This window comes from Marmota monax, unplaced genomic scaffold, assembly GCF_021218885.2.
Source record: "Marmota monax isolate L192 unplaced genomic scaffold, Marmota_monax_Labrador192_F-V1.1 WCK01_AAM20220418_F8-fsc00159, whole genome shotgun sequence".
NCBI classification, from domain to species: Eukaryota; Metazoa; Chordata; class Mammalia; order Rodentia; family Sciuridae; genus Marmota; species Marmota monax.
Window position 1 is genome coordinate 2,474,115 of NW_026694999.1, and position 14,411 is coordinate 2,488,525.

The window sequence follows — 14,411 nt, forward strand, 5'->3', positions numbered from 1 at the left end:
AATCTAGGAATTAGGAGATCATCACAGCAACTGAGCCACAAATCCAACTAAGTAATCTACAGTTATTCATTCCACAAGCAAGAAACTAATAACAGGTAATGGAAACTCCATTTAAAACTACTACAGAAAAACACAATGCTACCATAACCTTCTGACTCCACTTAAAATAAAAAACTCAGAATTAGCATATATGGGCTTTGCCACAAGCCCTCAGAAGTGCATCTGACTGGTAAAACAGAAAAATATCAAGACCCCTAATTTTATTATTTTTCTTTCTTTCTAGTCTCTCCAGTACAAGTAGACACAAGACAGATCATATGAAGTTTGAGTGCCAATTTTTATTGAAGACCACAACTATCATCAAACTTCCAAACATTTCCTCTCATTTTTCTGTCTTTAAAGAAAAAATAGATACCAGCATACAGGAACACCTCTAGCTGCCCATCACCAAACCTCTAACTAACCTGTATCTACAACATTTCTGCAAATATATTAAGGAATTCTTCCCTCCTTTTATATACAATTAGTTCCCATTTTTTTCTAGATCAACTCTTGAAGTCCTTTACACTCTATGACCACTTCAATATATTCTCAAGTCTCCTTTTTTGTGTATCCTTTCCCTTAAACATTTCACTTTTCTAATTGTCATCCTAAAACTAAAGCTTTCCCTAAACAACAAGGCCACTTCTAGTTGTCCTCATGTTTCTCTACTACCTTTCATAACCAAAATACTTCAAATGGTTGTGCATTATCCTGTTCTCCAGTTCCTTATGTAATACTCTTTTCAACTGGCTTCTTAGTGATTACTTCACTAAAGCTGCCATTCCCAAAGTATGCAATAACCACAATGAACTGCTTAGTCATTAACTTTATTGAACTCTTTGTCACTATTGCTTTTCTTGAAAATTCTCTTGCTTTGGCTTCTCTGGTCCAACTCTTCCCTTCTTTTCTAACTCTATGACCACAATTTCCTAAATGTACTTTTAATCTTCTATTTCTTGAATGCTGGTAATTTTTGGTTCAATCAGAGGCACCATCTCAGTATTTGCTTTCTGAGTAAGTTTATTTTCTCTCTTGGTTTTAAGGCATCTGTATACACTAGTAATTTTTTTAGTCAATAATTCTGGTTCAAGTGCCTCCAAATGAAAAGAATGGGGAAGTAAAGAACAAACATAAATAATCTTGGATAAAAGTATTTACGATGGCATATGTGCATGCTATGATGTTGAAAATAACTGTACCCTGACACAATATTACAATTAATGTTTGTTTTTTAAAATATTTGAACTGCTAATCTTCTTCAATTACACAAATTCCTAAAGCTTACTATATTGAAATCCACTTATGTACCCATTTTCTATCTCACTGAGTCATCCAGAAAACTAAACACCTTTTTCTTCCTGTCCCATAACTAATATGTAACGAATCACAAAACTGCTCTAAATTCCCAATACTTCTCATATCTGTGACTTTTTAACTACTCTGCAGACCACCTCTCACTGTAATCTAACTCAGCTACTGGTCCACTGAGTCCACAAGGGTCTAATAGTAAAATAAGATTGCATAATTTTTTGGCTTTCTCATCGGTTCTCAATTATTTACTCTTGAAGCAAAATTCATATTCCTGTGGCTTACAAGAGCCTACCATAATACATCTCAGTTTAAGAGTGAAGACTGGGGGCTGGGGTTGTAGCTCAGTGGTAAAGTACTTGCCTTGCATGTATGAGGTACTGGGTTCAATCTTCAGCACCACATAAACAAAAATAAACAAAATAAAGCTATTATGTTTTATTTAAAAAAAAAATAAAGATTGTTTTTTTCCTCCCATCTCATTTCCTAACCCACTCAGCATTCTAGACATACTCTATGAACTTTTACTTTTTCAAGAATGTCATGTTTATCTTGCTTCTGTTCCTTTTCTACCTTGCTCCTTGGGAAAAGATTGTATTTATCAAGAACTAGGGTACACTATACACATATATAAACACACCACAGTGAATCTCAACATCATGTACATCCACAAGACTGGGATCCTAATTAGAATAAGATATATTTCATGCTTGTATAAATATATCAAAATAGATTCTGCTGTCATGTGTAATAAAAAGAACAAATAAAAATGAAGATAAAAAAGAATAAAACACACACACACACACACACACACACACAGACCCAGGGTTATCTCAAGAAAAGCTAGGCATAGTGGAACACACCTGTAATCCCAGCAGCTCAAGAAGCTGAGGCAGGAGGATCTCAAGTTCAAAGCCAGCCTCAGCAACTTAGCGAGGCCCCGAGCACTTCAGGAAGACACTGTCTCTAAATAAAATATAAAAAAGGACTAGGGAAGTACATCAGTGGTTAAGTGCCCTGGGTTCAATCCCCAGTACCAAAAAATAAACAAAAAAAGAGAGATATATTCATAGCAATTTATTTATTTTGAGTAATACATGTCTTTCTTGGAAAGGAGATGAAATGCCATGAGACATGCTTCAAGAGCTGTAATTAATTTGCTGGAATTATGATACTTTAAAACTTACAAATGATTCACATTGCAAGTATGAATTTCCATCTGCCTTCCTTTTACTCTCAATACAAAAAGAAAAAAGCAAACATCTGAAACAAAGGAGATATATATTTTTTTCTTTCTTAAGTTTCTTCATGAATTTAGATGTGTCTGGACCTATAAAAGTCCAGTTGCTATTTGATTCAAAATGCAATATGCTTTTGTAATCTTCTTTCCTTTCCAGAGCTTCTGTTTCTTATTACTTATTAGAGCTAAATTGTTTGCCCTTGACAATTTTTAGTACTTCTCTTACTGTGGAATGTTATAAAACTTAATTCATTTTGAAAAATTCAATACTTAAACTAGCTTTAATGTTTTTACCCTTCAAATCAGATTTCCTGAAATAGCTTATTAAAACAGTGAACAATACATTCTTTTAGCATCAAATGAATTAGGTATGCACCTAGTCAATATGTATGAATATAATAAACCATTTATTCAAGTTTAGCTTGTCAGCTTCCTAAAAAATCTTAAAATTTTTAAATATTATTTTCTTTCAATTTTTTTTCTTTAAAAAACAAAATTGTTGAGATATATTTTGTCATACTTTGTTTGAAGCAATTCATTATTGTTTGTTTTCTTGAATCATTGCTCTATCAAAAACTATTCTAGGGAATTTCCAGCTGATGCCAATAATTTTGTATATATCTGAGAAGAAGAAACTTATGTTTTTAGATTCAAAGTTGAACAAAATGCAGATATGAACAAATAATCTTTTACTTCATGCAGTTTTAGATCCATTCATCTTAGAACCCATAAGAACACCATAATAAAATATAATTCTAAACTCTTCAATAACTATTGTTGGAATAGTTTTTCATACATACAAAAGAAATTATAAATAAATAAATCTTAATACATATATTCATGTTAGGTATCTAACATCTTACATGACAATCAGCTTGTTTCAAAGTGTTTCAAACAAAAGTGAGCTCATAATGAACCACAAACCTAAATATGAAACCTAAAATTTTGAAGACATTAGAGGACAACAAAAATATAGAAGAAAAATATTTGAGCTTGTGCTAAGCAAAGAATTTTCAACACCAAAAACATGATATAAAAAATAAATAGAGAATAAAGCAAACTCTGTCATAATTAAAAATGTTTATTCTGTGAAAGACAAGATATATGGGTGAAAAAATATTTAACAATCTCATATCTGGCAAAAGATATGTATCCAGAATGTATTAAGAACTCTGAGCATATAACAGTTTAAAACAAAACTGTTTTTAATGAGCAAATGAGTCAAACATTTCATTAAGAAGATATCCAAGTCACAAATAAACACAAAAGCTGTTCAACATCATTCACCATTAGCAAATTACTAACCAAAACCACAATGAGTTACCACTACACACATATTAATAAAGCTTAAATTAAAATTTTAAAAGGCTGACAATACCAAATATTGGTAAGAATATAGGGAAATTGTTCTTTTCTATATTGTTGGTGTGCAAATTATTTAGTCATTCTAGTTAACAGCCCCACATTTTCTTCTAAATGTAAATATAAATTTAATATGACCTGTTCATCCCAGTCCTAGGTATTACTTAAGAAAAATAAAAGCTTATGTTCACATAAATATTTGAACACAAATATGTACAGTGGCATTATCTATAATCACAAAATACTAGACAAATGCCAGAAGTTCACCAATGGGTTAACAAACACTGTGGCATGCCTATACACTGCAATACTACTTAGCAATTAAAAGGAATAAGCTGATATACATAATAATTTAAAGCTAAGTAAGAAAAGGGAAAGTCAAAAAATTAACTATGATTCTATTTATACAACATTAGCAAATTACTAACCAAAACCACAATGAGTTTGAAGAAAGACATTTGAGATGGACATGAAGAATAGATCACTGGCTTTGAGGGGATTAGTGTAAAGATGATTTCATTACAAAGGAAAACACAGGGGATATTTGTGGGTGGGAACTCTATATGTATAATTTGCATGGAAGCGGTTGTATACCCTACGTATTTGGTATAACTGTATATATGAATTCTATCAGAATTTGAAAACAAATTCAAATACATTAGTATAATGGCTTTAAAGAACTATCATTTTTTAGGTCTGATATGTACATAGATCAGGAACTCAGAAATTGGTTAGGGGACTTTTTTGCTCTACTAGTTACTGACATAAATTATCCAGTTTTATTCAGCTGAAGAATCTGTTTGTCCAAAATGTTCAAAGTTGTTTCACTCAAATATGTGGTACTGTGAGGAGGATGACTAGAAATGAACCCAGAAGAGACTCTTGACTAGAGCTCTCATACATGACTCTTCCAGTATAACTACTAATAGAAGTATCTAACATCTTAAATGACAATCAGCTTGTCTCCAAGTATTTCAAGAAACAGAGAGAAACTTTTTAAAATTCTTATGATCCAGAGGCCCATCATGTCCAACGTGACAATTTATTCAGAGCTAACCAAATCTGTCAATGAGGGGATGAAGAAAAATCAGACAAACACACATAGAATAAAATCTGGAACTAGGTGGATAATTAAGCCCTGATGAGGTTTGACTAACCCAGAGCTAGCACAGCAAGTTTACTATAAGGTTTTATCATCATAAGGTTATTTGTGAGATAGTGTTCGCAAAGCAGGAAGTCTGAAGGATGCAACCAAACTTCTGAGACATGAAGTCATCTTGTTATGCCTAGAATTGTCTACTCCCCCCAATCCCTCCTTTTAAAGCTGAGGTCTAAATCCAAGGTTCTGACTACTAGAGCCAGGGGCCTTCTCATGCAGCTACTCATCAACATCATTACCAAGGCAACTAGAGTATCATGACCTGCACTTTGTACAGGCAGCTCCCAGAGTAAAGACAACTATAATGGACTCAGAGACCAGGATTCCAGCCACTGCACTCCACAGAGGCCATCTTTAATCTTGACACAATCTTCCCTCTAAGTGAAATATTATTTATATTCTTCCAACATGCAAAATATACTCACCTTTTCATGGATACTACAATTTTCTTGTCTAATTATGGAGCTGTCTCAAAGTCTAGATATATCTTATCAACTAAATCAGGTCCAAGTACAAACGACATCCCCAAGGGACAGATCTTGACTATGCTTCCTCTTGATCAAAGACCTTGTATTCAAGAGCAAACTTTCTATCCCAGTCACACACAATCAATATTCAAATGTACAACAGAATAGTAATCATTGCAATGGATGTTCCCATTGAAAAATAGGGGAATAATTTGAAAGATATTTTTATACATTTTTTAAAAAGAACTTATTTGAGAAATATTAAAAAAACAAAATATTTTATAGGTAACTTTACACAATAAAAAGGCAGTATGTAATGAATGTATTTTTGCATGCATATACACTTAGGTACACTAACAATCACATAGACATAACAGTTATGAGCAGATGAACTGTACTCATAAAGAAATAGATCAAAGTCAGGCACACCTGTAATCTCAGGGATTTGGAAGTCTGAGGCAGGAGGATTTCAAATTCTAGGCCAGCCTCAGGAACTTACTGAGACTCTTAGCAACTCAGCAAGATCCTGTCACAAAAGAAAAAAATTAAAAGGACAGGGAATGTAACTTGGTGGTAGAGTGTCCCTGGGAGAAAAAGAGAGAGAGAGAGAGAGAGAGAGAGAGAGAGAGAGAGAGAGAGAGAGAGAGAGAGAGAGATGGGGGGAAGAGAGATAGAGAAAATTAGGTAGGTCCAAATCAAAAAGTGAATGTATAAATGCACATCACTACAATTGGTAACTGTGCATCCATCTTTATAACAGCACCCAACTGAGATAATGTGACAAACAACCTAAGTTTGATGGTCACTACTGCATATGTAGTTACTCAAAGATCCAATATCTTAATAAATTTTCTCTGACATGTAGATGTTAAAAAAAGAATGTCTCTATTTACTGACAATATATCAACATTTTCAACAGAGTCAATATCATGTTGATGCAACTTTTGCAGAGCTGAATTTTTTTAAATACATAAAATGAATTTGAACTCTCTAAAAATCTGTACATAATTTATACCTCCATTATGGGAAATGATACCCAGATGAAATACATGGCACAGTAGAATTATAAAAAATAATGCTGAGAATTTATAATAGTGGAAAAATTTAAAAAAAAATAAAATTCAACATACATATTTCATTACAGGAAAAAACTATGGTCAATCACACTAAGATACGTCAAAAGAGCTACATGATTTTTAAGATCATTAATTATTATTCTGAAGTCTTACACTGAAATGAAGAGCTGTTGTTTTTTTTTTTTTCTTTTAGAGCATGATTCCCCTTAGAGAATACATTCATTTTCATTTTCTTTTTCTTTTTTTTTTTTTTATCTTTTGGTGCTGGAGATGAAACCCTGAGCATGCTAAGTATGTGCCCTAACACTGAGCTTTACTCTAAACTCCCATATTCATTGTCTACATAGCTTTGCTCTTCCCCTTCCTAGTCTACTAGGCTTTATACAGTAATCTCTGGAAACACCCTCAGAGACACTCCCAAATAATACTTTATCAGGTTTCATAGTATTTATTCCACCTAACATGATGCAATTATTATACCTACAAACTAAAATGACTTCCCCCCAGAAGTCAGTTTTCCTCCTTTCTTATAAAGCCATTTTCCTTGCCAATGGGAATTCCAGCTTGTAGGATTTCAATACATGGGATTTTAATCTTTCAAAGTTGTGATTTCCACATTTTAGAATTCAGGTATTTTTAGAGTTCCCAGATTTTGATCAATGTTTATAGCAATACAATTCACAACAGGCAAGCTATGGAGACAAAAGTTGGTGCCTGTCAACAGATAAATGGATAAATAAAATATGGTATATATACACAATGGAATTTACTCAGTCATAAAGAAGAATGAACTTATGGCATTTGCCAACAAATGGATATAACTGGAGAACATCATGCTAAGTGAAATAAGCCAGACCCAAAGGGCCAAGGGTTAAATGTTTTCCTTAATATGCAGAAGTTAGCCCAAAATAAGGGAGGACAGAAAGACAGTAGAAGGAAAGGAGAGAAGGAAGGCGGGGGTCTATGCAAATAGAAGAGAGATAAGTGGCATAGAGGAAAGGGATTAAGTGAGAGGGAGGTAGGATGAGAAAAGTAAGAAACTGTGGAATGAATCTGATCAAACTTTCCTATGTACATAAATGAATATATCAGTGAATTTCACCTTTATGTACATACATAATGAACTAATTAAAAAAACATTTTAAAAGATTCTTATAAATATTTAAATGTAGTTGAGAACATTAATGATGCATCTTTATGATCTTTCTGAAATATAAACAAGGGAGTCAGAGCCATACCCTTGAGATTATAACATAGAACCTATAAAAAATTGAAGTAGAGTTTTCAAGATTTTACCTGGAAATCTCCTTACTCAAATACAGCAATTATTAGTGTCATCTTTCCATTTTCCACATTACTAAAATAACAGCATTGGCAATGTATTTGCTCTCACAACACAAGAGTGAAATATTTTCCCATCTAATAAGATTTTTCTCCTTTATCCCTTTAGCCTTCGTAACAATTTCCTCAAAGCTTTGCAAGCTGCTACCTCTTGCCTGGTTCCAAGGTCAATGGCACATTTTTCTTATAGAAGCACCCATCTCCAGTTACCTAATTCTATTTCAGTTACTGCTACATAACCAACCATCCCAAAACTCTAATGACTAAAAATACATTATGTTAAATTTCATATGTTCTATGTTAATAGATTTTGGCAGGGTTCTATTAGGCTCTTTCTACATTATGTCAAAGAAGTAACTCAGTGGAATTTAGCTGGGGGAAAGCTGGAAGAAAATAATCTGCCACCATAAAAGAAATCTTGCTTTTGCGATGATAATAGCACTTGCAGTAAGCAGTAAATTTTGTACATCATGCTGAGTTACTTTGAGAGCTCTGGGCCTGAATGAAAATTAGGGTGATCTCGGTTTTTTTTTTTTTTTTCTTGCCCTTGTACGACAGCATTGAGAAAACCACTTAATTTACTCTCTGTGTTCTCAACAGTTAAAAAAAAAAAAAATTCCTGTCATGGAAGTATTCAAGCACAAATAGCAAACTAATTTTACAAAGAAAAAAATATCTCAGATTCAGAAATAGGCCAAAACAAAACTATAATGTAGAAATACAATAATCATAAGTATTTCTAAAAGTTTTAGCATAAACATTGTGCTAAATGTGCTCTAGAATTTACATTCAATAAAATATTAAAATCTTCAAGTTTTACAGACTCAAAGAGAAAATAAAACTTAGAGGTTGCTAAGTATTTGGATGAAAAATAAAAATGAAAATTTAATAATTTATCTATTTCCTATGATGGTACCATACATTTAAATGCCTTTAAATAGCTATGCACAATCTCAAGTATATGTAAATATATTAGCATTAAAATAAGTAGTACTATCTGTCCAAGAAGCTAGAAACTTATTACATTTTCCTTTTAATTATGGTTTTAGTAGACTATTTGTGGGTAATTAACAGTGAACTGGGTTTTTTAAAGTGGTCACTATAATTTGTGCAGAAGCAGCACACCATTTATCTGTTATTCTCAAGCATGTTCCTAAATGAGGTTGAAACATTCAATAATTTCCAAAAAAAGTTAGTTCCTCTACAGCTTTACAGTGCAGCCTTCATACAGCTTTCTGGCTAATCTCCAAAATCAACAGCTAGTTAAAAAATTATCTGAATTGCTCAAGAAGAAAAAACATCATTCCCAAATCAATTTTGTCATGGACAAAACTTTTCCAAAATGAAATATTTTTCTTTTTTAATTTTCAACTTTTAATATTTTAATATATGTATCACATAAACCCTCATGAATTAAAATTTCCAAAGGAAAATGGTGGTTCAAATTTCTGAAAATTTTAATACTAGTTAATATTAAAAATCAATAGCAAGCTGCAGTGTTGAGAAAAACATGGAAATACTCAAAATAAGTATTAGAATAATTTTATTTCCATATTATATTTTCCTACTGAGGACAAATGGAAAAACAAATCCAATAAAAATCCCTTGCTAACAGATCTATTCCTTTGTTCATGTTTACTAAACCTTTTCTTTACACCTAATAAAAAGCTGATGTATCAACAGAACACTAAAGGTGTAGAGAGAAATGTGAACATTACATCAGTATTTTAATAATATGCATGTATATAGCTAGAAATCTAGGTATCTTTAGATTGAAAACACTTGAAAAACAAGAAACTTGGTTTGCATGTGTTTGTATTGGCAAAATCTGATATTAAAAATCTTATGTTACATATATTCAAAATAAATTCTTCTTAGTTAGTGCTATTATCCATCCTTTAAAGTTCTGGAAAATACGCCAATGGACTACATTTACACTTTTACAAGTTCTTAACACTGGAACGTAAGGATTGGGCTATGTTCTTCACTCTTTACTACTTTTATTTTTTAATTTTAAATTTATGCAGAGGTTACTGAATGAAAATGTAAAGAATATTATTTCATTGATTCAACATGCTTTATGCTCTAACCAATACTTTCTACATTTATGTTTCTGGAATTGTTATATAATTAGATTTTATATTTTTTTTAATTTTAAAAATCATTCATTCTGCCCTTTCAAAAGAGAATAAACATATAAATAATGAAGAAGTCAGAGGGAAATCTAGAATAACCTTTATGTGCCTACAAATAGTTCTTATAAAATAGCATTCTTCCCTGTTGACTTAGAAACAGAATTGAAAGGCATTTTCCCAATGGGCCATTATTTCAAAACCAGTGGCCCCAGACGACCACCCACCCTGTGGCAGTTATCTAGAGCAGATGGTACAGCAACATGGGGGATATTATAGAGATAATGTTTGAAGCAATTATCTCACCATTGAGTATTATTGTTCTGTTCTTTGTGATACAGAGGGGCCCATGTTGTGCAGTGCTATAGAATTGGAAAATCTTATAAAACTGAAGCAGTAAGATATTAGGGAGTCAGAACTTTGTTCCTATTTCTTTGGCAAAGATAAGTTATTTTCTAATCATTTTTAAATTAGCAAGGATCTTTGATTAGGACTCCTTAAAAGAGGAAGAAATCAGAGTTATTTTTCCAATTGACTATGAATTGTGATTTTTTTCTTAAATGTTCTACTGTCTCTAATTACTCTTTAAAAAATCTATTGTTAGAAACATCTTCAAAAATTGACAATGATAATATATGCAAATCAACTCAAAAAGACATGTATTAGTTTCCTATTGATGCTGCTACAATTTGCCAAAAATTTAGTGGTGTTTGTATTCCTTTTTGAAATGGTCAATCAGGCAGAGCCATAAGACAAGACAAAACTCTGCTCCATAATTACTTTGGAAAATACATCGGGCACTTAGTAAGCACAGGAAAATCTTTTCTAGTATGTAGCTTTAGTGGCAGTTAGTGGATAGTGGTCTCAGTGCACAAACACTGATCAAGGGAATATAGAGATCTGTAACATTTAGTATAGACTGAATTTGAGTAACCTATAAGATAATCAATCTGCCTGGTCTGATATTGTGGAAGAATCCTTTGTGATTGCTTGGTTACTATGGTTATTAAACTTATTAAACTTGGTTATTATGGTTCTTAAACTTATAATTTGGTGTTTAAGAAACAAGAAAATAGATAAAAATTGTTTTTCAGGTTTCTTTATATATATCCAGCCTCACTATTTTTCAAGAAAACGAAGCTTTCTTAAATATTTGCTTTAATCACAATTATAATGAAGTATCTTATTTACTTGCTTATTTCAAAAATCTAAGGACAAAATTACATTTATAAAACTATATTGATATTTATTTTCATATACTGCATATGCACAAATACTACATATATGCCCAGCTGTCACTTTCTCGTTTTATACATTAGTCCAGAAGTTATAACCAGGAATTTGACTGAAATCATTGACTCTTTTCCTTTAAAAGTTTTCTGTGAAAGGTATAATTGGAAAATCTCATTAGCCAAATTATCTTAAAGGATCATTGGCAATTAACCTTTGTTATTCTTTTATTATTCAAAAGTCACCTTTTTCCTCAAATTACTTACATCATAGAACTTGCTATATTAAACATGAGAAAATGTGTCTTCATTGTAAAGAAGTATGTATGGTCATTTTTGTAAACCAGATAGCTTTCAAGCAAATATCATTAAATGTACCATATTCTGGATGCTGTTGGATACCTACTAAAAGAAATGACTCAAAAAAATAAATGCATTTGTGAAAATATTTTACTCCAAGTGTCTAAGAGCAATCCAATATTTCATTCTTATAAACCAGAAAAGTAAGATATGAATGGAACAGCAAAAGGTAAACATGATGAACTATAGTGTTCTGTCATCCTTCCTTACAGGCACATAGATCACCAAAGAAATGGGCAAAAGGTCAGAAGCAGGATTACTCTTTTAGTTGTAAAAAATGAGTACTGTAGCACATGGAAAGCCCCAAAGAATGTCAGTGGCTTCTGTTATAATTGAGAGAAGCCCAAAGAACAGCACATACAATTCTAAACTTTTTTTTAAAAAAAAAGACTTTATTTTTTAGAGAAGTTTTAGGTTCCAGTAAAAATCAGAGAAAAATACAAACATTTCCATATCTCTGACTCCACAGATGCACTGCCTCTTCCAATATCTACATGCTCCACCTGAGTGGTACATTTGTTAGCACTGATAAACCCACACTGATGCAATGGATTTTTCTAAACTTTTTAAAGAAGGGTGTCTTTCTCTTTCTCTCTCCCCCACCACACATCCCTCAGGATTACAGAGTGAATATCTTTCTTCGTCAAAAATGGAACGATCCTCGTCTTGCATACAGTGAATATCCTGATGATTCTTTAGACCTCGACCCATCCATGTTGGACTCCATTTGGAAGCCTGATTTGTTCTTTGCCAATGAAAAGGGTGCCAATTTTCATGAAGTCACAACAGACAACAAATTGCTAAGAATTTTCAAAAATGGAAATGTTCTTTACTCGATAAGGTGAGTCATAGACTTAAATTCCTACTTTCAGTAAAATGGAGTACTGTGAGGTTTTTCTTAATTTCTGGTGACAATATTTAAATTTTTGAGTAGCTCATCACTGTTCCACTTGAGTTCTTCTAATATAACTTTTTCCAAAGTGTTTGATGAACAACAACAAATCCATTTCAAAGATCCAGTAATTATATGAGTACTTCTTGGAAATTCATTTTTTTAAGAACTGACATTTGTAATTCTTAACATCAATGAATTTGCCAGGAGTCTTACAGGTGAACTGAAAGGTAGCTGAGTCATACAATGTGATTAAATATATTCTACATCCATTAAATATTTACACGCAAAGAAATGTTTAGGCTGGCTTCTCTGGGATTATTTTTTTTTAGATGTATGCATTTTTCAGATACCCTGGAATTTCTCTGGTCATTCTTTTGCATGTTAACCCTCATTGTCCAATTTTCATCCTAACATGTTGCAAAGTGGTAATTTGTTGACAAAATTTAAAGAAATCAGGAAAGAAAAAAATTACTATAGTATGTAAAAATGAATAATGAACAAAATGTTTATCATCATCCCTAGAAAAAAATCTTATTTATATTTTAGGTATTCGTTATACATTGCTAGAAAGCCATATAACAGTTAGAAAGCCATACCAAAATATAATGATAATTAGTCATAAAATTTCTTGAAAGTTGGATTCTAGAACTCATTCAACTTTGGCAGTTCATAGAATACCACATAGGTACGAATTCAGTAAATAACTAAATTAGCTGCTTATATTACTTGATGATTTGCACTATATTTAAAATATTTTCTAAAATCATTATTGTGGAAATCTACAACTATTTGTTTACTTAATTCATCTATAAAAAGCAAGCCAGGAACAGAATTGATGTCATCTTTCTTAAGAGAAAGAATATGCTCTACTTTAGCAATAGGCAACTGTTTCAATATTTATGCCACCAATAACATGTTTTAAAAGTTATCAAGATAGGTTTAATATTTAGAATCTAGGCTTAAAATTAACTCCTTATATTTTACCTCTCTTATTTACACTTTTGTTAGCTTTTCATCAGGAATGGGAATATTTGATTAGGACTTTATTTACCCAACATCAAGGATGTTCCTATTTTTGCCAAGTAAAAGTATAAGATAAAGTAATAAGAGTGCAAATTTAATCTTAGTAGCTTAGTGATTGTGAAAGCCTTTTTTGCTGAAACGTGGTTTTATTGATAATGTTTTATTCTCTCTGCTTTTCATCTCTTCATCTCATCATGGCTACTTTTCCAATTTTCCTATTTCATATGAACATATTTCCTTTTAATACATATATTGTTTCGAAAGAGTGACAGGGTGACATCACTCTACAGCAAAATGACACTTTTCGTTAGACTGATGAAAACCAACCAATATGTGTTAATAAAATCTTGGATGATAATTGCTACACATGACATAAAGAGATTTCAGGTACCATCACTAATTAAGACACATACTCCCATATGAATGAATAACTTAATAGTGAATACCATATCTAGGCAAGAGAATCCTGAATCTTTTTGGAAAACTACCAAAAAATGTAAATGTTAAAAGATAGTAAGATTTTGGTTTCTGGGAAAGTGGAACAGATATACTTTTTCATATTTTACCTATGTTCAACTAAAATCTTGGGCACAGTACATACAACAAACTTAAGGAAATTCTCAATGGTGGACCAAGAACTGGCAGACATTGGAACCTGAGGAACCATGCAGAGGTGAATTCCTTCAATTTTCTTTTTACCTCATAAAGATGAAGAATCTAAGGATCTGGATACATTAGCAGGTACAGACAAAATAAGTCCCAGCTAAGTTATAGAAC

The 14,411-nt window shown here is 32.0% G+C and overlaps 1 protein-coding gene across 2 annotated transcripts in view; it reads left to right on the forward strand.

Annotated features, from left to right (window-relative positions):
* The window catches only part of Glra3 (glycine receptor alpha 3), a 173,582-nt gene that overhangs the window by 82,266 nt on the left and 76,905 nt on the right, over positions 1-14,411 (forward strand). For both annotated transcript variants that reach the window (XM_046427546.2, XM_046427547.2), the window contains exon 4: positions 12,334-12,557. In XM_046427546.2, coding sequence (XP_046283502.1) covers positions 12,334-12,557 — 224 coding nt within the window. The remainder of the gene's footprint in view (positions 1-12,333; positions 12,558-14,411) is intronic.